The following is a 27,770-nucleotide window of genomic DNA, read 5'->3' as shown; positions in this document are numbered from 1 at the left end:
GATCTCAGAGATTTCAGTCCACTCTCGGACGAAAGAAAGATCATTCACAAATGCTAATCCAAACATATTCTTAGACATTCCATTTATATCTAGGGTCCAGGATCATCCCCAGAATTTCTGGGGCCCAAAGAATCCTACATGCTGGTTAAGACCCTAGGCAAGACCAGAGCCCTCTGCACCATTTGAATCAGGTGGTTTCCATCTTGCACCTATGGGAAGGAGTTGGAACAAACCCAATCTTTATGATTAAGCAGAAAAGACAACATTTTCCATCAGAATGTAATCTTCTGCATGGTTAGTCACCAGTTATTTTTGGACGGTCATTGGTTTCCGTCAAGTTAGGCTAATTGTTCTGCTAAATCATCTTTAAAAGATGACTTGCCTTCTTGAGTTGTTAATACTTGTGAAATTCTTTTCCCAAATGAATGAGAATTGAAAGATTTATATTTTTTAACACACACATACACAAAAGTTCCCAAACATCTAGTGTGTTGAAAGTTGGTCTGCTGCAAAGTAACGTGAATTCTAGGCCTGGGTCCAGGGGTGGAGATGACTGGAACATTCCACTGAGAACTTCACTCTTGGCTCTTAGCTCAAAACTAAAAATCCCTCGTCAAGTCAGACATATGAAGTATTGGGCTCTAACGTGAGCAGGAACTAACAAAAGGGGGGGAGTATTCATAAAGATTTAGTAAGGAAGTTAGAATGAATTATGTGGGAAAGAAGGAAAAAGAATAATTGTGGTCTTATTACATCCCTGGGCCAGGTACAGAATATCGTGGGTCAGTGTTTCATTCCATACAGCCCAGTTATCATGATGACATTATGAAGTAATTTCCTATATACTATAATCTGTTTTGGAAATGCTTTCTACCAGGTGTCTCTTATGGGACATACCAGAGAAAAGAGTTGATCTGTTAAATTACTCTCGCTGTTCAAATATTTGAAGTACTAATTCATCACTCATGACATTAAATTTATATTTTCACATCATTACAAATTTAACAGGGGTGACTCTTTTCACATTCATGAATAAAGTGCCTCTTGAAATGAAAGAAGATGTTAACCTTGGAGAGGATCTTGCGGAATGACTCTTAAAAGACATGGGGGCATCCGACTCTTTCTCTTAGATGCACAAAAAATTCTGAGCCCCAAGTGTATGTAGAAATCCCTCTGCATTTCCTGGATGGATATGGATGATGGAAAGGGAGCAAAATATTAGAGAAATTAAATCTAAAGTCAAAGATGGTTCAAGGTGGTTACTGGGTGCGACTTACTGCAATGACTATGTGCAGACTTACCACTGGTATGTGAAGTGAAAAATCATCTTATGGGGAGAGGAACCTTATATTACGTCCAGGCTAGAAAGGGGTTTTTAACTCTCTGTTAACAATGCTGTGTTTGCAGGTTTTTATCCATTATCACTTTGTTAGAACATCCTTGCTAAAACCCAGCTCTTTTATGGGTCTTTCTGACACCTCACAAGATCCAAGGGAGAAAATGGAGCCAATAAATGCAATCTACAGATAAAATTTGCAGAGGCAATTTAGGAAAAAAGTAATTATCCTTCTTGGAATTTTACCATTTCACAAAAGTTATTGCCTTACCTCTTAAAGTTTTGAGAGATTATACTGATCACTCAAGATTTTTCTTTTAAACGCTTGTTTTAGGAAAGGCTTATTTCACCAGAAGTTATCCTAAAGTACCATAATCATCATTATCATTTTAAAATTTGATCAAGTAAACATAGGAGCACACACATATATGTATGCATAGTCTTAAATACATATGAAAATTATTCTTTGTCCTCCTTTATCCACCAATTAACAAAATGTATATAATTGGCTATAGGCACAGTGCTAGAGATATAACATAGAACATGAAATAGTCACCTCTTTGCCCTCAAAGAGATTAATGCCCAGTGGGAACAGATCATTGTAAAAAAAATAATCACAAAAACAATTACTTACTTACAAACTGGAAGAAAAATTATGAAGGAGATGCAAAAATGTGATGGGAGATTCAAATGGTTTTCAAAGGTAATGGAAAGCTTTTCTAAGCAACTGATATTCAATTGGAACCTGAGACATAAGTGAATTAGGCAAAGTGTGGTGCTTGTAGGAAAATTCAGGCAGAGGAACAGCAAGTGCAAAGGCACTGAGGCCAGAAAGAACAGCAAGCTTTGGAGGCGTGTTGCAAATAGGCCTCTGTGCATGAAACACAGAGAGTGAGGGATGAAGCATAGTGAGACAGGCTGGATGTAGGCACAGCCTAGCCCTTCACAGGATATGTTTCAATATGCAGTGAAGCACGGATGACTGGGTTAGATTCACATTTCAAAAGGACTCCTCTGACTGCTGTATGTGGCAAGATAATTGGAGGGAGTAAGAGTCCAGGTAGAAAGCTTTGCTATGGTCAAAGCAAAGAAACCATGAAGGCTTGGATTTGGGTGGTACTTACTGAAGAGGGATAAAAGGAGACTGCAGCCAAAGTGACAGGACTTGGGAATGGATTAGATGTAGAATAGGAAGGGTCAAAGATGGTTGTCAGAGTAGGTAATTAGTAATTAGTTCAATCAATTAGTAATTGATTGAAAGAAAATGGTACTATCAGAACTAGGCTTTTTATATTCATCCTATTCTATTTAGATTAATTTTATGCACAACTATTTCGTGCTTACTAGGTGCAAAGTATGGTGCTGGCATTCTAATGGATAGCGATATGAAAAAAGTAGATAAAAGTATACAGAATCTCTGCCTTTTAACACACACAAATAAATATGGCTGTATACATTCATGTATGTCTATCTATGTCTATGTGTATGTGCACATATATACATGTCTATAGAAATTTGAGGTATCTGCAACACATACACATCTGAATTAACTACATGTTGCAAGGTGACTGAGGATAAAGATACATAATCAGTGTGGAGGTCAGGAAGAGAAACCAAAACATTGCATGACATTGTGTTCTTGTAATAAAAGAAACTAAAATGTTTCAAAACTATTAAGTCTTAATACAATCAGCAGAGTAATCTTATCATTAACATGATATATAATAATAATAGCAGTAATCACTGGTATGTAGCAATTAAAAAATTTTTTTAAATCACAAGCAGAAAAACATAAAGATAGATTTCATTTAACTTAATTTGAAGGTTATCTTTTTAGTATTTTTCTTTGGATTCTAAACACAATTTTGTCATCAAACTTAACTTTCTTCACAGCAGACAGAAAATGATTAATTAGTAATTCTGTTAAATATTTGCCAAATGTAATAGAGGACATCATTTCCATTTCTGCCAGGGCATCTAGTTTGTCAGAAGCCCTTTGTTTCACAAAGTCAACTTGCATGTTGATTCTAAGAGTCTAACTAAACATACAGGGCAATTGCTCATCTGTGAATTCTTAAGGCTCCTTTTATCTCACTTTCCTCACACGAGAGTCTTTGCTTGTTTCAATTTTGTGTGTATTCCTTTTGAGAGCTTGTTAATGTCTCCTATTTACAGTATGTGAGAGTATTATCTAATCTCTTAAGATAGTATATAATGGTTTGCCAATACTATAATTGTACAGATGGTGGAATATGCTTGAAATCACTAGAGGTGAATTTACCATGAAGAAAATGAGGCTTACTCTTCAGGGCCTCTCACTTCCAAGGTTCCCTTTAACATTCTTGGACCTGAATTTGTATTTTTAGTTTTATGTTCTTTTCCTTTAAAAGGATTCTCCAAATTTTATGAGTTCCAGAAAACTTATCTGGTCCTGTTTTTCATTTGTATTGTAATAATTAATTTGTTTTTATGTCTTTCTCACCCTATCTTAGCTTCTTGAGAACAGGGGCAATTTTTTTTCTTCTGCTCCTCTACCCTCTATCATTTAGTTGAGTAAATCCTTCATGAATGAATGAATAAGCCGTGTACTTTTAGTGGTTGTTTTGAGGCTGGCTCTGGTGAGCGAGATTTCCTTTTGCATTTGTGCATCTTCATTGATGCCAACTTTGTTGCAAAGTTTTAAAAAACCTGATCTTTATATAAATCATCTTAAACTAGTTTATTTTTGAAAGGCTAAAATTATCTATTTGCAGAATTCTAAATTAAATTCCCATTGCTATCAATATACACAATATTTTGCAAACATGCAGTCTATCTTCACATGTTAATGTTTTTTCCTTTTTTTTTTCTTTTTAAAATTTTCTTGGAGTATTTTTCAGATGGGAATTACTGAGAGAAACGGTATATTTGGCCAGCTTTGTAGATTCTAAGAATGCATCTAAAAGTTAAGTCTAGCCAAAGAAAAATGTTATGGTGCATGATTGCATTTATGTTAAGCTGTCATTTAATATGAGATCTCCATCTTGTCTTTCCTTCTTTCTCAAGTTGCTTATTTTTAATCTCCACTCAATTTTTCAGGGGTTGACATATGTTGACAGGTTGACATATGGTACCTGAGAGTTGATATACCCTCTATAATACAAACTCCTAAGAGGTGAACAATATATAACAAATTAATAAAATTATAGCATGAAGACATATCATCATTTCTAAATTTGACCACTGAGGTTCATACGTTGATTTTCAAGAAAGCAAAAATATTCTTCCTCATTTCTCTATCGCTTGTTCTGATCATTTCCAAGGTTTTTCAAAAATTCAAAAAAAACATTTCATTTGCCACTTCCTGATCACAGAGATGAATAATTTAAGGACACCCTCAAATTGGGTTTTACTACTGGTTTCCTGGGGTGTTTTTTTTTTTTTTTTGAAGGTATGCTTCTTTTGGTGAGGAAGATTGGCCCTGAGAAAACATCTGTTGCCAATTTTCCTCTTTTTTTTTTTCCTCCCCAAAGCCCCAGTGCGTAGCTGTATCTCCTAGTTGCAAGTCCTTCTAGTTCTTCTATGTGGGATGCCACCACAGCATGCCTTGATGAGTGGTATGTGTAGGTCCACAGGCAGGATCCAAACCTGGGAACCCCGAGCCACGGAAGCAGAACTCGGGAACTTAACCACTACACCACCAGGCCAGCCCTGGTGTCCTGTTTTATGTGGGAAGATCTGAAACTTTTTTTAAAATTCCAAAATACATTTTTGCATTATATCCTTCAATTCTAAAAGAATGATATGTCTAGTAACATGTAGCTATTGTATATACGCCCTTGCAGGGTCTCATGTCCTGGAGATAAAGTATCCTTTTTGCAAGGGCTCCCCTTTCCTGAATTTTGCTGTTTCCTGCTTGTTGAGTAGCAGTCCCTCCTGGGAAAGCAGAGTTATTTCAGCCTATGCTTAGACTCCAGTTTCCATTAGACTCTGTGGAATATTATAGGGCTATTCAGATAGATTCATACTCTTTTCCCCAATTTTGCTGTTTTTCTGGCCCAGTAAAATTTCTATTTGGTGTTTGTTGGAAGGCTATCAGAAGATATTTGGACATCAAACTTTTTCAAAAGAAATAATGACGGCAATATGCTAAGATATCTTTCAACAACTAAAGCCAGTCAACAGTTAGGTTCTTATTACAATGCAAATTAAATAAGAATAAAATTATTCTTGTTTTCGGCCAGTTTTAAAATGAGTACTTTTGCCCCCTCCCTTCCCAGAGACAAAGCAAGGCAGCAGGCCAGATTTCACCTTTATTTAAACGTTGGCAATTAGAAAATCCACTAAGAAGGCTGCATGCAGGTCATGTTCAGTTACCATTAATCCCAGAGAACGGAAAATCAGGCACAAATCACTTTGAAGGAGGAGTAAGTAAATTTCATATATGGGTTGTTCATACTCGCCTCTTCCTGACCACAACTGAAGAGTCTATCACTGCAAATTAACGTTCCGTGTTAGCCACAGCTGTGATAGAAGTCTGAGAACGTTTTCTTTACCCGATTCTGGATCATTCCGTGGTGCCGATTTACTCTGGCCTTTAACTTTTGCCCTTTGCAGCAGGATGCCAACGGATTCTGGATTTCACTGCTCTTTAGAATTCTCCACCAGAGGGAGGACAAGGGAAGAAGAAGGTTTCACTCGCAGTTCTGAGGAAAGTTTGGACCCGGAAAGCTAGCATTAACGAACTAAGAACTAAGCATCTCTACCACTGTCTCCGTTCTACTCTCCCGACCTGCGTTCTCACTCAGCAGAAACTGAGTGACTCCCAGCTATTGCCGTAATTTTATTGTCGATAGCCTTTTAAGCAGTTCCTTTGAAAATTAAGTTGTAGCGAGAGATACAGTTTAGGACACCCCCTTTGAAGAGGCCAGGTTATTATTTATTTTAGGAAAAGCTGAAGATGAGAATTCTGGCACGTTGGTAACCACAGGAAGACAGGACACGCACAGTCAAGGAGCAGATCTATGAAGATGGTGCCATCTAACCATCTTTAAGTTTCACTGAGCCCTTCCTGGGTGCCCAGAACTGTCTTACACTCAAATTCCCTTCCATCCAGAGTTAATCATTGCCCTACAGGCCGGGGGGGGGGGGGGGGGGGACGGGACGGTTTTCACTAAAGTAAGAAAGGAACGAACCCTAAACTCTAATGGGAAAACGGCAAACGTTCCTCTCCTTTTCCCAGGTTCCAGAGCCTTAATTTGGCGGGCAGGTGTCAGAGTTGCAAACTTTTTTCTCCAACTTTTCCCCGCGTCAAAGAGAAGTGACCAGGTCTTCGGGGGCGCTGCCTGGCTGCGGAGGCAAGGGAGGAGCAAAGTCCCTGGGTCCACTCCTGGGTCTTTGAATCTCCCCGGGCCGCTCGGTTCGCGTCCCGCGGTTGCAGTGGCGGCGGCGGCGTCTCCGCGCAGCTTCCAGCGACCCCTGTCGGGGGTTCCGGCAGCCGCTCCGCTGCGCGCACCGCCCCCCGCCCAGCCGGGCTCGGGGAGGGAAAGGGGCTGCGCCCGGGAGCGCCGAGCCCAGGCTCCTCCCGGTGGCGTGTCCGCGCCTCGGGGTGGGGGTGTGGTGGGGAAGCGGGAGGGGGCGAGGCAAGGGGAGGGTGAGAAGGAGGCGCCAGGCTCAACCTGCGGGCGGGAGGGGGTGGCTGTGGGGCAATTGAAAAAGAGCCGGCGAGGAGTTCCCCAAAACTTGTCGGAACTCCGGGCTCGCGCGGAGGGCAGGAGCGGAGCGGCGGCGGCTGCCGGGCGATGGGAGTGCGGGCAGGGCTGTGATCGCCTCTCCTCCTTCGGGCTGCAAGCGCGCCGGACAGAGGCCACGACAGGAGCCGACAGCAGCGGGAACCCAGGACTTCCCTGAGCGACAGGAGCAGCCCCAGAGTCAGGGCGATCGCCTGACGGAGCGACCGCCAGTCCCAGGTGGCCCGGACCGCACGCCGCGTCCGCGCCGCTCCCCGCAGGCGACAGGAGACGCCCCCGCGCGGCGCGACTGCTGCAGCCGGGCCGCTCGCTCTCCCCCTCGAGGGACAAACTTTTCCCAAACCCGATCCAAGCCCTCGCACCAAACTTGTCGCGCGTCGCCTTCGCCGGAGCCGTCGGCGTCGAACGTGCACTTCTCGGGCGAGATGTCGGAGCGCAAAGAAGGCAGAGGCAAGGGGAAGGGCAAGAAGGAGCGAGGCTCCGGCAGGAAGCCCGCGCCCGCGGAAGGCGGCCCGAGCCCAGGTGAGTGCGCAGCGCGCCCGGGGCCGCGATCCTCCTTCTCCCCCGCGGCTGCCATCGCCTGTCCCTCGCCCGCCCGCGCCCTGCGCTCCGGGCGCCTGGCCCCGCTTCCGGGCGTCCGCGGCGCGGGGCGGCTCTCGTTCTCCGTGGGGCCGCCCCTCACCTGGCCGCCGAGCCCCACCCCGGCGCCCGCAGCCCGCGCGCAGGGAAAGGGGCGGTACCCCGGCCTGAGCCCTCCGAGGGTCGCGGACGCGCCGCGCTCCCTGGCACGGCCTTTCACCCGCGCCTCCCAGCTGAGCCCAGCCCGGGAGCGGGACCCGGAGTGCAGGAGCGGAGGCTGGGTGCGCGCGTGTCCGGCGCCGGGAGGGCTTTGCACAGGCCCCGTCTGCCCTCTAGCGAGAAAAGCGGGAACGGGTCTCCCCTCGGTGTGCCGGGCTCGGAAGAACCGGGTGGTCGAGAGAGAGGCCGCGTGAGCCATTGCGTGTCGTTGTTTGGGGCCGAGGGCAGGGCGGTGTAGGGTCGCGGGGTTGTGCGTACGTTCACCCCGATTCAGTCCTGCTGTATCGGAACTCACATCAGCTGAGAGGGATTCCTAGAGATCAGCGAAGCAGGTAAAATCTAGCCCAGTGCCAGGAGTCAGGTCTGTTCCAAATAAGTTCTCAAACTTTTGGCTTAGTAGTTCTATTTTTCAGGACCTCTCTGATAAATATGGTTAATTTATGCTCCCAAGAGGTGCCAGAAAGTAAAATTTTATCTGAATTTTTGAACCCAGATGCTTTCTGGTTATATAATAGAATGAAATGGCAGTTGAGGCTCTCTAGAGACAAGTCTTGTATTTGATAATCAGAACACGGACAGGAACGACAGTTTCACCTTAGATTTCCCTCAGAAGAACTGCGGCTTTAGACATTGTCTTGGACAGGGGAGGCATCCCAAATAAATACTCGTTTCTGAGAGACTGAGTGGAGAAGATGCTTTAAAATAGAGAGGAGGGGGACGAATAGAAGGACTTTTTTCCCCTGCCTCTGTAATTCCCAATTGTTAATTGATCCAGACGCCTCGAGTCACTTAGAGCACCCCCCCAAGATGTTTTATAAAGCACTTGGAAGAATTAATTCAATAGTACTTGGTCATCCTGTGGCTGAAGAAGATAAGCAAAGTATTTGCCGTTTTCTTTTAGGAAGAAAACAAGATTTACCTAGTCCTCTTATTGGCATCACTGATAGCATTTCAGAGCCTGGCTTATTGGCAGGGACCTTTGAGCAAAACAGAAATGGAACAGAGGGTGATTGTTTGGCCACTGCCATGCCTGTGCATGCTTCCACGATAAGATGTTGTTGATCAGATTCACCTTAATTACCTTTTATTAGCCCTCATCAGGATGTATTTCAATTTTACTTACTTTTCTCCTGTGTTTTGTAGATACTATATAGCATTTTATTCAGTAAGGTATGGAATGGGGAGCTGGATTAGCGACCTCCCTAAGTGACTTTCTCTACTGTCCTTTCGAAGGTCGTCATAGTAATTTAAAGAGACCTTAGACCCAACCCAAACTGTCAAGTTGTAAAGAGTTATTTGTGGGGCCCTTTAGGGGTTTCCTCTCCTGCCGGTGAATACTCTGCCTTCAGAAGTTTCTGTGGACCTCTGTAGGTGGTCTGATGAATTAAGAAGGGGGCAGCGGTTTGAAGTAGCGTCTCTTTCAAGTAACAGGTTTGCCTTTTGTCAGGGCTTCCTAGCAGCAGTGCCTTGACACAGACATTTCAGATAAGCAGGTAGTTTCAAGGAGGAGAGATTTAGGAGCAAGCAGGCGTTTCCGTGTCCGGTGGATCTTATCTGCTATGTGGGCAGCTGTGTTGGGACTACCTGATGTTCTCTCTTGACACAGAGTTCGAGAGCTTTCTTGGTGGCTCTCATTCTGCTTCCCAGTCCCACAGCCGTGGTTCCCTCTAAACCAGATAGATGGGCATTTTTAAGTGACGTACTCTCTCTTCCTAGAAAAATTGGGGTGAACTTGGCTCTGGGTTAGTTCTTAGTATGTTTGTCTCTCTTTTCCATCAGGTGGTAGTCTTCTTTGGGGAGGAACTTTTCAACCCCTCCAGGGCACTTGGCACTTGTGAAACCACATAAGCGATATAATATTTATTCTTCATTTGATTTGAAAAGAACTGTTAACCTGAAACCAGCTTCATAGAAAAGCACATGGCCTTACATAGGATTGCTTTGAAATCAGTATTTCTCTCCCTCTTCTCATTTTCCTTATGATGGTATGTTCCAGTGTGCTTTTCCTTATCTTAGGAGAATAAATAACTGATTGCCATGATGGTTTGTGGGAGAAACCCACAAGGGTGAAACTCTTTTTCAACTTTGCACTTTTTAGTTCTCAGGCATCCTAGGAGGAACGACCTCTAGATGCCACTTGCCATCCCAACCCAAATTAAGACTTAATTAGGATTTACAAGGACACCTATCTCTTAAATAGCTCCTGTGTTAGTGCCATTCAGTTCCAGGTTTCCCCCCCTTTCTTAAAACAGCCACTGAAGCTGTGTGTCCTTGATCATACTCATGCAACAGCCGAGCCTCTCTTTGGATGTTACAACGTTACTTCATGATGGTCGGGGGAGATATAATGCTGAGAGAACTTAGCCTCTCAGCCCTGCTGTGTGCTGTATTATATGCAGAGGCATAAACACATCTGTTGGAGGGAAAGTTTCAAGGGAAAAAGGCTTCTTTAACTTTCATGTGACATGTGTGACTGATACGTGATACATACATGGCTATGTTTCATAGCATCCACATTTTTATACAATTAACTGAATATTGAATTGCACACTATTGGGGCTGCAGATGTTCAACAGAATTATCTGTTTCATAATAATGGCTCTAATAGGTCCTAAGCCCCTCGGGGTCATTGATTCCTCTTCTTTGCTCAAAATAAGCAACCTCAGCATAATCCTGGGCTTTGTAACATGGATCCATATACCAAGGGCCCTGTAACATCTTGGACCTCCTAGATGCTGGACCTCCCATATCTAGGTTCTTCATATTGATTCAGCTCAACAAACTTTTTCTATTGAAGCCTGAATTACAAAACCAGACCTTTTTTTTTTTTTTCTGCTATTTGGTGTTTGGCTCTAAGCTTCCTTTATGAATCCCTGTTTGCATAAATGTTTTTCTTTCATTAAAACACTGCAAAGGATTCTTTTTTCTTTTTTTCCGTCTTAAATGACCTGGAACAAATTCATTATCAAGCTTAGCCCAGTTCTAGAACAATTGGATTTCCCTTCGCTTCTGGCAGAAGGGACATTTGTGAGTATAAGTGGTGGAAAAATTGAGAAACTTAGGCTCCCAAATGGGTAGAAGTGGGCCATGTGCTCCCTGGATGACATCACCCACCTGTTTCCTTAACTAAGTGGCTCCTCAGGCTGACGTGCTTGTAAACATTCTTGGATATAGAGTGCCCTGTCGCTGACGGGGCAGCATGTGTTTACAGAATGGAAGGAATGTCCAGTGATCTGTTTCAACCTGGTTGCTTGTAACCACTTACCTTATGTAATTATTAAAAACATTAAATATTGTTTACAGGATGAAATAGGACTTCTATTGAAGAATTATTTTGAAGCGGAAAAAGTGGGAGAAACTTGGGAAGCTGTTCTCATATCTGCAAAATGATAAAGTGATACTGATGGAAAAATGGGGAGAAAATATGTATATATTCAGAAAATACTGGACTGGTATGAGAACAATGAACCCCCTACTGGTGCCAGGCACTATTTGGGACACTTTTATATTTATTAATAAGGGAGCTACTATTTATTGCCCTGTTCCAGCAGCAGAACAGATGCTCTGTGTGTTTTACCGCTTGTCCCCTAGGAGGTACGAAAATGCCTCGCTGTTAGTCAGCGAGAGGCAGGATGCCTAATTCTTAGCTCTTCAGCCAGATCGCCTGGGTTGAAATCTCAGTTCTGTTGCTCCTTAACTGTATAGTCATGGGAAAGTTACTTACTCTCTTTATGCCTAAGTTTCCTTCTTTGTAAAATTGGGATAATAATAATATTGTTATTATCATGAAGTTATTATGAGGCTTAAACAAGATAATCCCTGGAAGCCTTCTGAACATTGCCCATCATGTAATGAGTGCTCATAAATGTCAGCTCTGTTTAGGAAATTACTTATGAAACAAATTATCTCTGTCTTTGCAGCGATATTTGATATAATTTTCAAAACTTACCTTTTATGGTAAAAAATAATCCAAAACTGATCTTAGATTAGAGTGAGTATAAATATTAATATCTACTACCTGTAAATATAGAGAAAAGCGGATAAGTATGTCAAATACCATAACTGCATATATGTATTATGAAAACACTCCTGAATTCAGTCTAAATATTGAAAGTAGAGCGAGGTGCAATATAATTTTATCTCTGGCAGGAAAATGTTGAGGTTTCAAGCTATGAGAAGATTTTGAAACATGACTCCTTTTCTGGCAACACTTAAGAGTTGATGCTTAAACCTCATTCTATTATATGGAATGCATAATCTTCTCTTTGGGGACTAGTACAAATTGCAGCAATTGAAAAGGAAAGTGTGTATTAACATGCTCTTTGTTATCTTTTTATCAAGTGTAACAGTATACTGCCAGCAAGCTTCATTGCACTGACTGCAGGTGTTGCCGAATGTAAACAAAGTCATGAATATAACAAATCTACGTTTCTCACTATTTTCTTTCCTCCCTCTCCTCACTAGAATGGGTATATGAAGTCTTAAAAGTTCTGGGATTGTGATACCAAATCTGTTTTATTAGCATTCTTAAGGTAACAAGTTAAATTTGACTTTAATGATAATGATAGTTTATCGTGTTGTGTTAATGAAAGAAGAAGACAAACCAAGGGTCAGTATTTTGGGTGAGTGATTTTATTTGCTCAAATAAGCAAATAAATGGACTTCTAATATTTCAAATAACCCTAGAGCTCTCCTCTTGACAGAGAATAGAAAAAATTAAATCTTACAGTATTAGCTTCAAAACAGATTTATTTTAACCAGAGGACAATAATAGCTATTAACTATGCTATTGGGTACCTAAAATAAAATTTCCCCAAAGGACCAAGTAATGTTTTGGATGCATCCTAATTCTACGCATGTCTGTATGTGTGTGTGTCCCTGTATGGGCTTTAATAGATTAAAAAAAAAAAAAAAGCGAGCTACCAAAATGCCAATAGATGTCAGTGTTTGTCGCTTTAGAAAAAGTGAAGCAGTAGGAAAACAAGAGACAGCTTAATTTATTCTCCATTTTAATAAGCGTAAAGCTGGTTCCTTTGAAAAGTTTGACAATTAATGATATCCTGTATAACCCTGCTTACTTACATTTTGTTAATGAAAATATCACATTTTTTCTTCTTTCTCTCTCCTAAATATTAAAAGCTGCCTCTGCAATAAATTTGCCAAAGAATCTAGAATGTAGGCTGAAAAGACGCTAATCAGTGCATTTCTTCTTTTTTTAAATTAAGAAGCAATTATCTGAGAATGTGGTTACACTTTGGATTTATTTTGCATTTTTAAACTATAAGTTAATTATGCATGTTTCTTATGTCATCTTAAGATTCAATAAGTGCGTTTTTCAGTCCGACTCAAGTGAGATCTGTGGCGTTCAGCCTCTGGAAGCCAGAGATGATCAGAATTATCTTTTCTTCGTCTTACCAGTGTCACCTTTCTCTGGCCTCCAGAGGGTGCTCCAAGAGCATCACACTGCTGTTCCCCAAAGAATGACTCCTTTTTGCTTAAGTGCCTTTGATATTCTGGCCAACCTAAGGGGAAGAATAGGGTCCTGATTTCATCACAGTTAGCTGCCTCAACTGGAGTTTATTTTCCAGCTAGACCAAATAGCCCAAATTGGCTGAGAATTCTGAATGAGAATATTCTGAAATGTCATTCTGATGATGACCACGCAGTTGTCAGCTTGCAAGGGGACATCTGTGAGATTAATTTTAAGCAGCGCCTTTTCCCCAGAGAACCTAGCATCTTAGAAGCACCTTTCAGTTGCCCCTTAACAGCAGTTCCTTTTGAATAAGTTCAGGCAGTGCCCACAACAAGATTTAGTCATGTTTCAAAGTTTCATGATGGCACTGGAAAATTATATGTGGAAGGATCAAAATTGAACAAAGGATCTTTAGGCACCTATTTGTTTTCATTTTTTCTCACTGTATCTTCAAACCTTGGCTAGAATGTTGAAGAAACCTACATTGATGGAGTTACACATTTTTGAAAATGAGTCCGAATGACTTATTCTTTAGGATCATGGGCTAATATGTCCCCATTATATGCTCATTATTTATTCCATCCCTCACTTGTCATCTTCATCATGAGTTAGTCCCGTTATGTAGCTCTCCTTCTCTTGTTAAAGTGCAGTGTTGTTCACATTGTTTTAAGAAAGGTTTAAGAAATGTATTTCTTACATTGGTTTCTTACACGTGGTTTAAGAAAGTTATTATTGATAGGAAGTAGCCTTTGCTCTGCCAGCGTGTCCCAAACCTTTCATTTCATAGCTTCTCCAGGCCGGCAGCTGGCTCCTCTGGGCAGCTGTTGAGTTTTAGTTTCAGTGATGTGAGAGTCAGAGAATGTTTTATTAGGTTGAACCATATGAAATTGTCAATTTTGTAGGTCGTACATGACTGAATATTGTCAATGTCATGCAGTTTAATCTGATATTTGGACTCTGGTAGTTTGACTTTATGCTTTTTACGTGTTATTTTAAATAATATAGTAATGACAACTTCGAAAAAATTCTTATAAGGTTTGGTAATTAAATGAGGTTAAAGTAATATATAAAAGGAATCTGGGTTAGGAAATCATTGAACCTGTGCCATTTTCTCCAATGAATAGATCAGGTTATATGATATCCATAAAAAATGAATTCAGCTTAGAATAGAATGCCAGGGCACCAGAATTTTCCCTTGGAGAGAAAACTAGTGCATTTCTACCGCAACATGTAACTTCTATTTTTATTTGACCTGTGGCAAATGGTTATCATGCTTTGTCTTAGCATATTTCTACAGAAATTACAGAGATGTGGGTAGGAAATATTGGTGATTGGTGAATAATCTTGGCTTTATTTTTTTGGAATACCATAAAAAAATCTTTCCTTAGTTTTATAGTATTACATCAACTCAATTTTTCTGGTAGATTTTTTGTTTTTTGTTTTTTTTTTTTGCTGAGGAAGATTCGCCCTGAGCTAGCATACATGTTAATTTTCCTCTATTTTTTAGTATGTGGGCTGCCAGCACAGCATGGCCGCTAACAGAGCAGTGTAGGTCTGCACCTGGGAACTGAACCTGGGCTGCCAAAGCAGAGCATGCTGAACTTAACCACTAGGCCACCAGGGCTGGCCCCCTTCTAGTAATTTTAATGTGTGAATTTTATTGTCAAGTGAAAACGTGTCTCATTATGAATGGCCCATATCACTTTATAAATAAGGTTAAAATTTAAAAAAAAATGTTTAGCATGTATTTGTTTGCATTTGTGATTGTAACTCATCTGTGTGTGACATGTAATCTCACAATTGTAGAGACAAATTGCATTTTTGAAGGATATGGCAGGGTCCTTTGCCATTCCATAGTGAATCTATAACCAATCTTTAAAAGGAAATGTCTGAATTCTAATTTGGAATGATTTTTTTTCCAGAGCAAATAAATTTTATAAATATAGGGAAACGTTTTGAATATTGTATGTCTTATGTTTATGGACTCCAGAATTGAAAGTCAAAATTCCTGTGCATTTTATGATTTTTTTCAAAAAATATATTTCAACCTATGTAAGACACAGTTTGAATATTAATTAACGCACAGAAAAATTTCTCTTAAAACCCTAAAGTTTTATACCGTAGAGTTTTTTTTCTTAGCTGTTTTTGTATGTCGTTTATTTAGGAGTTTCGTTGTATGTAATGATAGAAAATCACACTTACATGTGAACTGATAAGAAATGCACTCAAAAATCAGAGGAGAAAAATCAAGGAGATAGTCAACAGGTATTTAAAAGAAAACTAATGCTCATGACAAGAGAGCTTTCTTTTATAGAGATAAATACATATGTTGCTGTGTAATGTTTAGGAACAAGTATTTTGTGAATCGAATCTTCCAGAAATTCTTAAGTTTATCAGGACTTAGAAGAGTTTCTGGTTGCCCCTGAATGCGTCTCTTGCCCGTTGTCTTCGTCTTATTCCTTGGACTTTCAGTGATATTGGAGGACAAGTAGGGGAGCACAAGAGGAAACTTCCTCTAAAAGTAGTTGATGGAAGGTAGGCTGCAGGATGAAGGAAGTCCTTTTGGACACAGGACACTATAGTTTCGTGCCTACAGTGTGGACATTTGTATTATGTTTAATATGATTTAGTATATGAAAAAAAACTTTTTGGTAGCTTCTCTTTGCCCTTTCTTCTCCCTCCTGCAAATGTGGAAAGTTTACTTTCCAATTATGAGTTTATACTAATTGAAAGTTACGGACATTTAAATGAAAAGGTGGTTTTGTGTTTGTTTTACATATGCATGTTTATGTGAGTGTACAGTAGGAAGGCTTTTTTGGATGGAGGCCAACATCACATCCATTTGTGACCTAAGTGAGAGTTGATCTGAGGCTAAAATGTGCACCTACGTAGTCAGCAGTTCAGTGAAACCCAAAGGAACATCTTAAATCATTGTTCTGATGGTTCTAAGTTTGAATGGTATTTATGTTAAATAGCATAGTTTTACTTCTCTCCAGACCCACTGGAGTGAAGGAAGAGCAAAGTATGGATGACATTTTGAATCTGCGTCTACATATTCCCCAGAGGATGGAATGAAACAAAATTCCCTTAAGAAGGACATCCCTGGGCTCCAGAAGTCTAGAACTGAAAAGTATTTTGCCTGCTCCCCAGGTTATCTGGCCTATTCACCTTAAAAATAAAAATCCCTTTTCTGAATGTGACCACTAAAATAGGAAAGAAAAGAAGAGTCAGCTCTGTTCTTTCCTAACCAGCAGGCCAAATGGTTCTTGTGTATGAGGATAATGCAGTTCAGAACACATTAGCGTGAAAATTTGAGTTTGAGCAGCACCAAGTCAAGCTTCCTGGGACACCTGAATGGTGGCCTGGCTTAGCAACTGCTGCTATGTATGTCCCAGAGTAGGGAGCTGCTGGCTTTAGTTGGATCAGAGCAGTGGTTGAGAGGCAAGCCTCGGGCTCTGTCCTCTGATTCCACAGATGTGAGCCCTGGATGCGCCACATCCCACTAGCAGAACTCCGATGGTGACGAAAACTCTTTCAGCCTCAGTTTCCATGTATATACATAGTGGAAAATAATATTATGTAATTCATGTGGTCATTCCAAGGATTCGTTTTTGGTATTGTGCTGGGTACAGAATAAGGACTAAATGAACAGTTTTAGTTAAATATTAATAAAATATAAGCATTTTTCCAGTGTTTGTTCATCTAATGGTATCTTCTAGCTATGTATGTCTGCATCAGTGTTGTCTGAATTTTAAGCCTCCAGAAGAGAACTTTATAAATACTGTACATGTTTTCACAGGATCTTTTATGCAGAGATTCTTCGTAAATGATGATCATGTTGTTGATGATGCATATCAAATATTTATTTGGCATAGCTGTTATAGCTTTGGACCATTGGTGAGAGTTGGATGCCAAATATGTAACACATTCATAAAAACATCAGCTGGACTTTTTTTGGGGGGTGGGGTGGTGAGGAAGATTGGCCCTGAGCCAACATCTGTTGCCAGTCTTCTTTTTTTTCTCCCCCAGTACATAGTTGTATATCCTAGTTGTAGGTCATTCTAGTTCTTCTGTGTGGGATGCCGCCACAGCATGGCCTGATGAGCAGTGTGTAGGTCCACGCCCAGGATCCGAACTGACGAACCCTGGGCGGTGGAAGCAGAGTGTGCAAACTTAACCACTTGGCTACAGGGCAGCCCCCAACTGGATATTTTTAACTTGTGGTTCAGCTTGAACTTTGACCTATAGATAAACTCATTTTTGAAGAATGGAGGAACACTAGTGGTGATGTTTTAACAGATTGGTGCAATAATACGTTATAGGTACTTGTATTTTAAATAGTACACACACTTAATTTTTAAAAGTATATGCCAATTAGTTCTTTAGATGTAACTTTCCCTTCCCTGTCTCCCATTTCTTGATGGTCAAGGGTAACTTTGCATTACTCATAGTCCTTAGTAGAGTACTTTACATATGGATATTTATAGAATAAATGGGTGAGAATCATTTTTCTCCATATATTTATTAACTATTTTGTTTCCTGAGCTTTGATGATAGATAATTATAGTTTATGAATTGATCTAGTTGGAGCATATTGTGTTGTGAGGTATAATAAGTTCATTGTCTGACAACATTTTTCATTTGTATATTAAGTAGACATTATTTTGTTTATATGTTTCCAACCTGCATTTGTATTCTTTTGGTATTTTCTTTCTTCTCTGCCAACAGAGTGACAGTATTTCTTAAGCACAATATTTTATTGTTAAAAATTACAGTGTTCTTTACATTTGCTACTTTAAATTGTTTTTAAATAAAAAAGGGAAGCCTGCCTTGAAGCCCATGAAATAGTAGATTCTTATAAACAATGATTATAGCAGTAATATTGAAAATTGTTGTTACCTAGTTCTGAGAAAAATATTGAAGGTTGCTCTGTTGTTCCCAAGAAAGATTAGTTCAGTTACAGAAAATAGATATCGTGATTATAATGTGTTTTAGTGGGGTCACCTTGCTGTGTACTTGGAATCTTCCCCAGAGGGTCCGGGAGGGGGGCGGCTCATGCATTATCCATTTTGGGAAAGAGTTATACATACAGGAATTATGGAAATGAGCTGGTGGGTTTGTCAAGAGAAAACCAATTACTTGAATACTGAGTTAAATGGAAAATGAAATACATAATTTTCCATATATTAAATTGAATAGAAATGAGAGACTTAAGGGTTGTTTTTTGGTGTTTTTATTTTTTACGTATTGATTATATTGTGTATTCTCGGTTGCCCTTAACCTGATAGGAAGGAAAACTGTCGATAGAAATAGTTATTTTGTATATTTTGATTTTTGGAAAGCATCCTTAGAGTTTTAAATGTGTACATCATTTACGCCCCATCAAAAAGGACTGATCCTCTTTGGGAAGGCAGGCGAGACAAAATTCAGTCATTATCTTTCCCCAGGAATTAACGCAAATAAAGGGACAGTATAGAGAATATAGTCCCTGGAGCTTTATGGCTTCATTGTCCTCTGAGATCAAATCTACACGAGACTCCTTCTACCAAGAGAGCCTCTAGATTGGACTGTGCGTGGGGGAAAATGTCACCGCTTACAGTATACTACTGCTTACAGAATAAATATTCACAAAACTTAAAAAGCTCAGTGAAAGCCCCATATCTGAATTTGGTGACCGTGGTCACACCCTGTAAGGTAAAGGCATTCCTTAGGGCTTCCCTCCACCCTCCGCTTAAGGGAAGCTTATTTCATTCTACCTCTTGAAGTTGTGTTGTGTTGAAAAAGCGAGTCACAGCCATCTTGCTGCTTGCCCTGAGCACACCAGTGTGGATTACAACTCCCTGGAGCCAGAAGGAGCATAGCAAGCGTCTTATGGGGACCTCCATCTACACGTGCCTGTTTGGAAAACTTCAAGGTGCCTACGCCTTCTGACGTCATAGGATTCCGTGAGTGAGGCAGCCATGGAAGATCTGAATGCTCTTTTTGTCCTTTGGCATATGTGATTTTATAAAGTTACTGCTGACCGTAATGCAGATACCCTTTTGGGGTTTGTTTCCGTGAAACTCTTCAGCAGCTGGATGGCACAGCTCCTAAATAATGCTGTTGCTGTTGAGCACGATAAGTTACAACTGTAGCAAGAGAACCATTTATTCATTCCCAAATGGTCTTAGAAGTCTCACATTAACTCACGGAGAGAAATAACCCCATGGAAGATTCACAGTGTTTTGCTAGTATTAGTATGTCAACTCACTATAAAATATAAAAAATATTCCCAACTCAGAACTTGTAAGAATTGAGTTTTTGATTATGAGTACAGCAGTTCTGTGTTGAAAAACTCCCTTGACAAATTAAGTGAATAATGGACATCCTTAGAATTGTCATGTTTCATGGTACATTTGTAACTAAAAGCCTCTTCTTTAAGTAATGATGGATGGCTTCATGGAAAAAGTCAAAAAGTCACTCTATTTCTGATCACTGGAGGAAATAAGAAATGGAAATGATTACATATTGATATAAATCCAATGTTCTAAATTTGCATATTGCCTGAATATGCAGTTATACTTTCTATGGGAATAGACTTTCTTTTCAATTACTTTAAAAAGTATTAATAAATAATTATACTTAAAATTGGCTGGAGCTACGTTTTAAATGGTTAGAGAGGTTTACTTTTTATCGGATTTTTTTGTGATTACTAGTCCTATAAATAATATTCAGGAATTGGTATAAATGCTGAGCCAACAAAATGTGTGTAAATAAATAGGTAACTTTCTACATTCTATCACCTTATTTTCTATAATACAGAAAATACACTTTGAATATTTTACTTATTTTCAGTTTGTTTATTCTGTTTTTGTTTTTGGTTTTGGTTTGCAGGACAGAAGTCAAAGCAATCTCAATTCTATTTTGAGCATTTTATTTTGTTATTTATATATTTTAATTTTTGGAAAACAAGCCCTTGTCCTCACCCAGAGGAATTTTCACTTGAGTGGTCATAGATGCACATTTTAGCATTTCACGTCTCCAGACTGTAAGCTCCATGAGGTCGTGTCTATCTTGTGCATTATCATATCACCAGGGGCCAGCACAGTGGGGAATATAGTCATTGCTCTTAAGAATTTATTCACTGATAGGGGCTGGCCCGGTGGCATAGTGGTTAAGTTCACATGCTCCACTTTGGCAGCCTGAGTTTGTGGGTTCAAATCCTGGGTACGGACCTACACACCAAGCCAAGCTATGGTGGTGCCTTACATACAAAAGGAAGAGGGGGCTGGCCCTGTGGCTGAGTGGTTAAGCTCATGCACTCCGCTTCAGTGGCCTCGGGTTCGCTGGTTCGGATCCTGGGCGTGAACCTACTCACCGCTCATCAAGCCATGCTGTGGCAGCATCTCACATAGAAGAACTAGAATGACTTAGAACTAGGATATACAACTAAGTACTGGGGCTTTGGGGAGACAAAAAAGAGGAAGATTAGCAACAGGCATTAGCTTAGAGCCAATCTTCCTCACTAAAAAAAAAAAAGAATACAAAATAGAGGAAGATTGGCATGGATGTTACCTCACCAACAGTCTTCCTCAAGGAAAAAAAAATATTCAGTGTTGGAATGAATGAGGGAGCATTGCTAATTCACTTTAAAGTTTATTAGTAGCAGTTTAGTTATTACGTTACCATCAGTTGATAAGAAAATATGAATACAAATCACTAGTACCAGTGATTCATGGATTTGTTCCTAAATTGACCATTCATTTTTTTTTTGTTTAAATTTGCAGAATTTATATTAAAGCCCTCAGTAAATAATAGCCAGTGCTTAATTATTGAGATGAATGAGTAGCAATTAGAGGTTTGTTCAATCTATAGTTCTTGCTAACCTAAAATGTTTCGTTACATTTTCTCTTAAGTCCATAGAGGCAGTTAAGAAATTAATTAAGCTGATGCAGTTTAAGAAGTTAATGTTTGTAAATCTTAGATCGTTGCCTGGAATATAAATGTTTGTTATGTTAAGAGTTTGTTATATAACTAAGTAACAACTGTTGCTGTTAAGTAATGAAAATAATCTTAAATAATATTAGTACTGTCTAGAAAGTAAAACCTTAAATATGCCCATATTCGTTCTGGGGAAAATCGATAGAATATAGAGTAGAATAATAGAACGTTAGGACTGAAAGGGTTATCGTATAGGTCATCTTCTTGAATGACATCTTTTTAGATGAAGGAAACCCCAGGCCCAACGAGAGCATCAGTCTTAGCATCAGTCTTAGCATCAGGCATCCTGATTTCAGGGTAGGGATTTTAATTACTATGATGCTGCACTTTCAGGTCTAAGCTTGGCCTTGTATGTGAATTCAGCTTCACTTGTCTAGTGCGTTGAGTGGTATTATGCTTCCAGGTAAGAAAAATGTATTTCTGTGCCATCAGATAGCAGCTTGGGGTACATCACTGATATGATTTTAATTATTTTAAGGGTTGCAGTAAATTTGAATCAGCCAAAGCTTTATATCTATTTGTTCCTTGTTATGGTATCTTGTACCCAAGTGAGTTCAATAAATATTGATTGACAAGATGACCAATAAAGTAAGTAGTCCTAATGTCATAACATAGAGGAGGAGAGTAATGGGGGGGTGTGTGTGCATGAGTGAATTTGTGTGTGGTACAGGTGTGAGCTGTCTCAGTGCTCTGAAACTTTGCTAGCACTGATCCCTTAACGCAAGAGGCCTTAACAACAAGAGAAATCTCTGTGGCTCTCTGGATACTCTTGGTAGAAATGATGTACATGTAAAAACACAGTCACGAACACTTGCGCCGGGACAGCTGCTCTGAGACCACCAAGTCACTCGCTTGCATCTGTGAGCCACTGACCAGTCACTGATCACAGTGACATTTTATCACTAACAACCTGAATTATCTTTGACCCAGAGACCTAGGGGTCAAAGGCCTCCTAGTCCGTTATTAAATTTCCAGAGTGGTAGTTCAATTTGCATTAGGAGATTTACTTATATTTATTTACTTAGCTTTTTTTGGAGGAGAGGGGTGGAAAGAAGTAGGAGGAATGAGAGATCCAGCTGTTATTTTTTTCTCCTTTCTAGGATTATCATTTAGTCCAGACCTTTATTTGTAGGATTTGGCTAGCATTCTAAAAGAAGGGGAGGTCCCAAGAGTCAACACATTGTGGTTTTTGTCTGGGCCTCACATGGAGTGTCCTAAAGGTTACTGGGAACATCATCAAGCGGGAGCTTCAGAGAAGCATGACTCTCCACACGTTGTAGCAGGGAGGAACTTTGCCTTGAGGGAAACGCAGATCCTTCGAGGGTGGCATTAGCTCATAAAGTTTGCTGATTCATATTCAACTGGCCACATTAATGAAGGACTTAAATAGTGGCTAGAAGGGACTGAAGAGTTCATTTGGAGCCTATCCAAGGAGCTGGGAGGACAGACAACTGCCGAGGATTCCCAGCCAGTCACGGATTGAAAGGCTCTTCCGGGTCGTAACCAGGAAGGACTCCTGGGCCGTAGCTAGGAGGGCTGGAGGGTGAAGCCTGGCTTCAGCACATGTGTGTGTGTGTGTGTGTGTGTGTGTGTGTGTGTGTGTGTGTGTGTGTGTGTGTATTTGAGCCTCGAAAAGCATATAATAAGCAGTCATCTCTTGGGAGGAAGGGAGAAGCAGGAGGCACAGTGAAGAAGCACCGACGTGTGGAATGTGGTGTGGAAAGGGCACCGTTGAGCCTGGCATTCGAGAGAGAGAGGAGCATTATGTTCACATGGTTTGGGCCATCATTTAAAATGTCTGGGCTTTATCTCCTTGTCTAATAATTAAGAAGATTGATTTAGATGAGGTGTCAAATTTTCAGGTGTAAAAGAAAACGATGATTCAAAGTCTGTATTGTATTAGGATAGTGGTCTCTTCAAGGCTGTCCTGCAAAATTTTGCATGATACTTTCCTGGTACATTTTCATTCAGAGGTTTTAGTAATGAAGAGCTTTTCAGAAAGCCCAGGGTACTTGAAAAAATAATAGACCTTTAAGGTCTAGGCAAATAAATTGTTTTTATGTAGGAAGCAGTTATCTTTCTTAGAATAATTTTTGATGAGTGAACTAGTAATGTGGTTAATTTATCTTGGCAAACACTAAGAAGATTTGTTTAGTGTTTGAATTATTTAGTGAAAATGTAGAACACGATAATAAATATATTTATAAATTGCCAGCACAGAAGACTTTTATATGAAATTCCCAATAGAAACCAGGTATTGGCTGTGAATTATAATCTCTGAGATACCCTTATTTTAGTTGTTCCTTGAGAGCATATGATACAGTTAGCGTTCAGCTTCTACTGAGGACCAGAAGTGTGTGAAGCAGTAAAAAAATGCAGCCTGGACAGAACCTTTGAGAAATTCTTCACATATTTGCCTTAAAAAATGCTAAAATCATATCATTTTTTTCTCAGTGGTTTAGGTTTTTTAGATTTAGTTTTGGTTAACTTTCTATATAAGATACTTCCTTTTATTTTTTTATATGAGCTCTGTTTATTTTCCAGAGAGAATCTCCTGCACTAATAGTTTCAGGAAGTTTTTTTTAACCCTGTTGATCATCTTAACAGTAAGAGCATAATATTAATTTAATTGATGATATCACATTTTTTCTCTGTAGTAAGTCTGACTTTCTATCAAGCTGTTCATTGAAAGGATACCTCTTAAACTTTCCATTACTAAGATTCCCAGGTTTATCTCTTCTCCTTTTGATAAAGCAAGTATTTTATTAGAAAAGCAGCAGGCTTTTAAGGGAAGTGGATTAAGCTGTTGTGATGGTTATTTTGAACGTGTACAATAAGTCATTTTGATTGCTTTTTTAACCTCACAATCACTGAGTCCCACACATAGAAACGTAGCATACTTTCTGGCATTTCACAATCATAATTAAAGATTTATTGATAAGATATGAAGTACAGATTAAAGGTCTAAGAAGTATATGAAAGAAAAACTACTTCTCAAAAACTTAATCCAAAGTAAAAATATTGAGGAAGCATCAGGAGCTTTATCAGTGGCCCAGAGATATATTTAAGTGTATCATCTAGAGGTCCATTTATTACCAGGAAAGAATCAATTCCACTTATTCTTCTCTTTTTCTGTGGCACAGCTCCAGGAACGTGTTTTAATTGATTGGTGGGAAGATTTTAACACAGATAAAACTTATAAGCCAAGCACCATTATCTCTAGGACAGTAGCTTCACCACATTATTGGGTAATAAAGCTAAAAGCTGCCAAGTGTTTCAGAATTATTTTCAGAAATTTACATACTCTTTATTCCCATTACCTTGAGAAAGAGTTCAGAGAAAAGGCTTAGTCAGCGTGCAATTATGGTATTAGATAAAATATACAGTTTGGTCTAAAACCAAGATGCAGCTAGTTGTCACTACTTTAATCCATCAGGAGCTGCTGAGAAATTAGTTGTCATCCTAACTGCCATTCCTTTGAAGGTAATCTGCCTTTCTTCTCTTGATGCTTTTAAGATTGTGTCTTTTTTTGCCCCTTTTCTAGTTTCGCTATGATGTATTTAGGTGTGGGTGCCTTTTTCTTTATCCTGCTCAGGATTCATTGGGCTTCTTGAACCTGTTCATTTGCTTTATTCTGGGAAATTCTTATCCATATCTTTTCAAGGATTTCCTCCATCCCATTCTCTTCTCTCCTTCTAGAACTTTTAATTAAAAATGGGTTGGACCTTCTCTGATCACTATGTCTTTTTGCCTCTCTTTCAAGTTCCCTCATCTGTCTCACTCCGCTGCTATGTTTCTTCTGACCTATCTTACCCTCACTCATTGTCTCTTCTGCTGTGTGCAGTCTGATGCTGAGACCATCCTTTAAGTTTTTCAGTTCAATTGTTATCTTTTTTTTTTTTTCATTTCTAGCAGTTTTATTTGGTTCCTTTTCAAATCTTCTCTGTTGCATTGTATATTATCCTGGTCCCTGAAGATACTTTCGAGTTTGTTATTTATTTCTTTTGGCAGAGTCAGCATACTTGTTTCGTAATTTGTGTGTGATGATTTCAGTATATGCTGGTTCTAACTCAATGCCTTGTTTCTTTCTGTGCTTGGTTGTCTCTGACTCTGTGCTGGTTCTTGCTCAGGAAAAATGATCTGTGGCATTTCTCAAGGCATGGGATGAAAGTGCATGCGTGCCTGCCAAGAAGTTTTGTGTTTGCTCCTGCTGGATACCTGGGACCCTACCACTTTCATGGCCTCAGGCTCCAAGGCCCATCACTCTGCTTCTCTGGGCTTCGAGAGCCTTCTGTTTAGCCTCAGCTTTCCCCTTCTGCTTCACGTAGGGTCAAGACAATGTCCCTTAGTTCTCTGGGGTTGTAGAAGGGGTAGGTTTTGTTTTGGTTACGTGTGGGGGTAGCTTTTTTGGGTTCTGTATAGATAGAGCCCTTTGGAGTCCAGCTTAATATGTAGAGGATCTATTGTAACATTCCTCACTTCAGGCAGACCCTGTGTGTTGACTTCTGTCCCCTTCCTCAGGACGGGCAAGTGCCCTTAAAGAAAAAGGGGTGTATGGTTCAGGTATTTTACTTATATTTCTGGATTCAAGATTTTCCTCAGAATTTGTCTTGAAAGTTCCCTATTTTGTCAAATTCTTTTAAGGTGATGTTTGTTATATTTAACTCAGCATTTTTAATTGTTTGTAGCAGAGGGTTATTGTGAAAAACTTACCCTCCATTACTAGAAGAGAAAGTCATTAATCACTAAGAAACTAAAAACTTGAAGGCAATATTAATGCTTCAGAAGAGATTTGTTCCCCTGAAGAGAACTCAAGTTAGGGATTTTTCAGAAGGTAACATTTCGAGGATGAATTGACTGGTTTTGTTGACCTTTAGGATCTAAGGCAGCCTTTATCTGGTCAGTTCTGAGTTCAGGAGACCTCTAAGAAATGCCTCACGTGGAAGTAGAGGTGGACTTTATGCACCAAAGGGTCAGTGGGTCAATCCCGAAAGTCTCAGTGAAATAAGGAGGTAATGTGGCTTACCGTATAATCTGATAAGGTGTAAATCTCACTGAATGTAATTGATGGCTACTGTCAAGTTTGTAAGAGAAGGGGCGAGACTTCGCCCACGTGTCAGGAATCCGATTTTTAAAAAATCTCTTATATAGTCCAATGCTTAGTCTTCAAGAGAAAAACGATGACAGGTTAGGGGACTTGATCAAGGTCCCACAGCTGGGGCAGCCTGGCAGCCCATCACCCGATCCACTGGAGGTCTACATAGGTGTGCCTGGAGCTTCACTTTCTGCCTTGCCTGGGACTTAAAAACTCTGAGCTCCGTGGCCGAGTGGTTAAGTTCGTGCATTCCGCTTTGGTGGCCCGGGCTTTTGCTGGTTCAGATCCTGGGTGCGGACATGGTGCTGCTCATCAGGCCATGCTGAGGTGGCATCCCACATGCCACAACTAGAAGTACTCACAACTAAAAATATACAACTATGTACTGGAGGACTTTGGGGAGAAAAAGGAAAACTAAAATCTTTTTTAAAAAACCCCAAAAAACTCCAAGTATCTCTTGCTTCTTTTTAAATAAACTGATGTGTTACATTGCTTTAGCACTCTGAAGTTGCTAGTTCGCTCCAGCAGTGGCCGCTTCAGGCCATCACCAATGAAAGAGCTCTATATAGTTCTTGGGGCATGTGTATTGCATAAACTAATAGTTAGCAGAGGTAAACACAACCATTCTTGCTTTTAAGTGTCAGTTGAAGCAATTGTTATTCCCCTTGAATTGGCAACCTGTGCTCTGCTGGTGTTGGAGCTCTGGGCAGAGAAGCAGATGTGCCGTTGATGGAGCGAGAGTGGGGGAAGGGAAGCAGCTGCAGGACACGGGGAAGTGACTAGACTCTGGTTATCATATTTGGCAGGTCAAGGGTGAGATTTAGCCTCACAAGATCTGGACTGTACCCGGGGCTAGCAAAGCAGTGTTGAAATCAACTGCAGGTGTTTCCGTTATTCTTAATGCCCTAAGCATTATTAAAGCAAAAACTAATGTGTTTTCGGATACGAAGGGGAAGGAATTGGTCACTAACTGCTTGGGAATCACTTATTTGTAATACAGCCTGTTCTCTCTTGACTGTTGCTCCTACGTGTTTAAGATACACCGTAAATCTCCAAGTGCTTGTTTTGATAGTAAAGTTTCCTCCTAGCGAGCTGTTAGCACTTTTGGCTTCAAGAGAATGCTAACTCAGGGAACCTCTTTGAACTTTTTACGCTCTATGCTGTAGAATGTGGACTTTGCATTGGTACATCCACAATTCCTAAGTTAAATTTGAGATGAAGGAATTTTAAATCATTTTGCTTATTTTGAAAATCTCAAATATTACCAAGTGATGGATGAAAGAAATATGCTTTCGAGATATGTCCAAGTCCTGAATCATAGAAGTTAGAGTACCATGAGACGTTTGATAAGAGATGCTT

General features: G+C 40.1%; 1 protein-coding gene across 7 annotated transcripts in view; it reads left to right on the top strand.

Moving 5' to 3' along the window:
* The first annotated feature begins 6,824 nt into the window (after positions 1-6,824).
* The window catches only part of LOC103559433 (pro-neuregulin-1, membrane-bound isoform), a 218,975-nt gene continuing 198,029 nt past the window's right edge, over positions 6,825-27,770 (top strand). For 5 of the 7 annotated variants that reach the window (XM_070599076.1, XM_070599075.1, XM_070599070.1 and 2 more), the window contains exon 1: positions 6,825-7,587. In XM_070599076.1, the coding sequence (XP_070455177.1) occupies positions 7,491-7,587 (97 nt within the window). In that variant the 5' untranslated portion in view covers positions 6,825-7,490. The remainder of the gene's footprint in view (positions 7,588-27,770) is intronic. The other 2 variants (XM_070599071.1, XM_070599072.1) reach the window with 1 other exon arrangement.

Source organism: Equus przewalskii, chromosome 28, assembly GCF_037783145.1.
Source record: "Equus przewalskii isolate Varuska chromosome 28, EquPr2, whole genome shotgun sequence".
NCBI lineage: Eukaryota > Metazoa > Chordata > Mammalia > Perissodactyla > Equidae > Equus > Equus przewalskii.
Note: the sequence above shows the minus strand (reverse complement) of the source record. Positions and strands in the feature narration are given on the sequence as shown.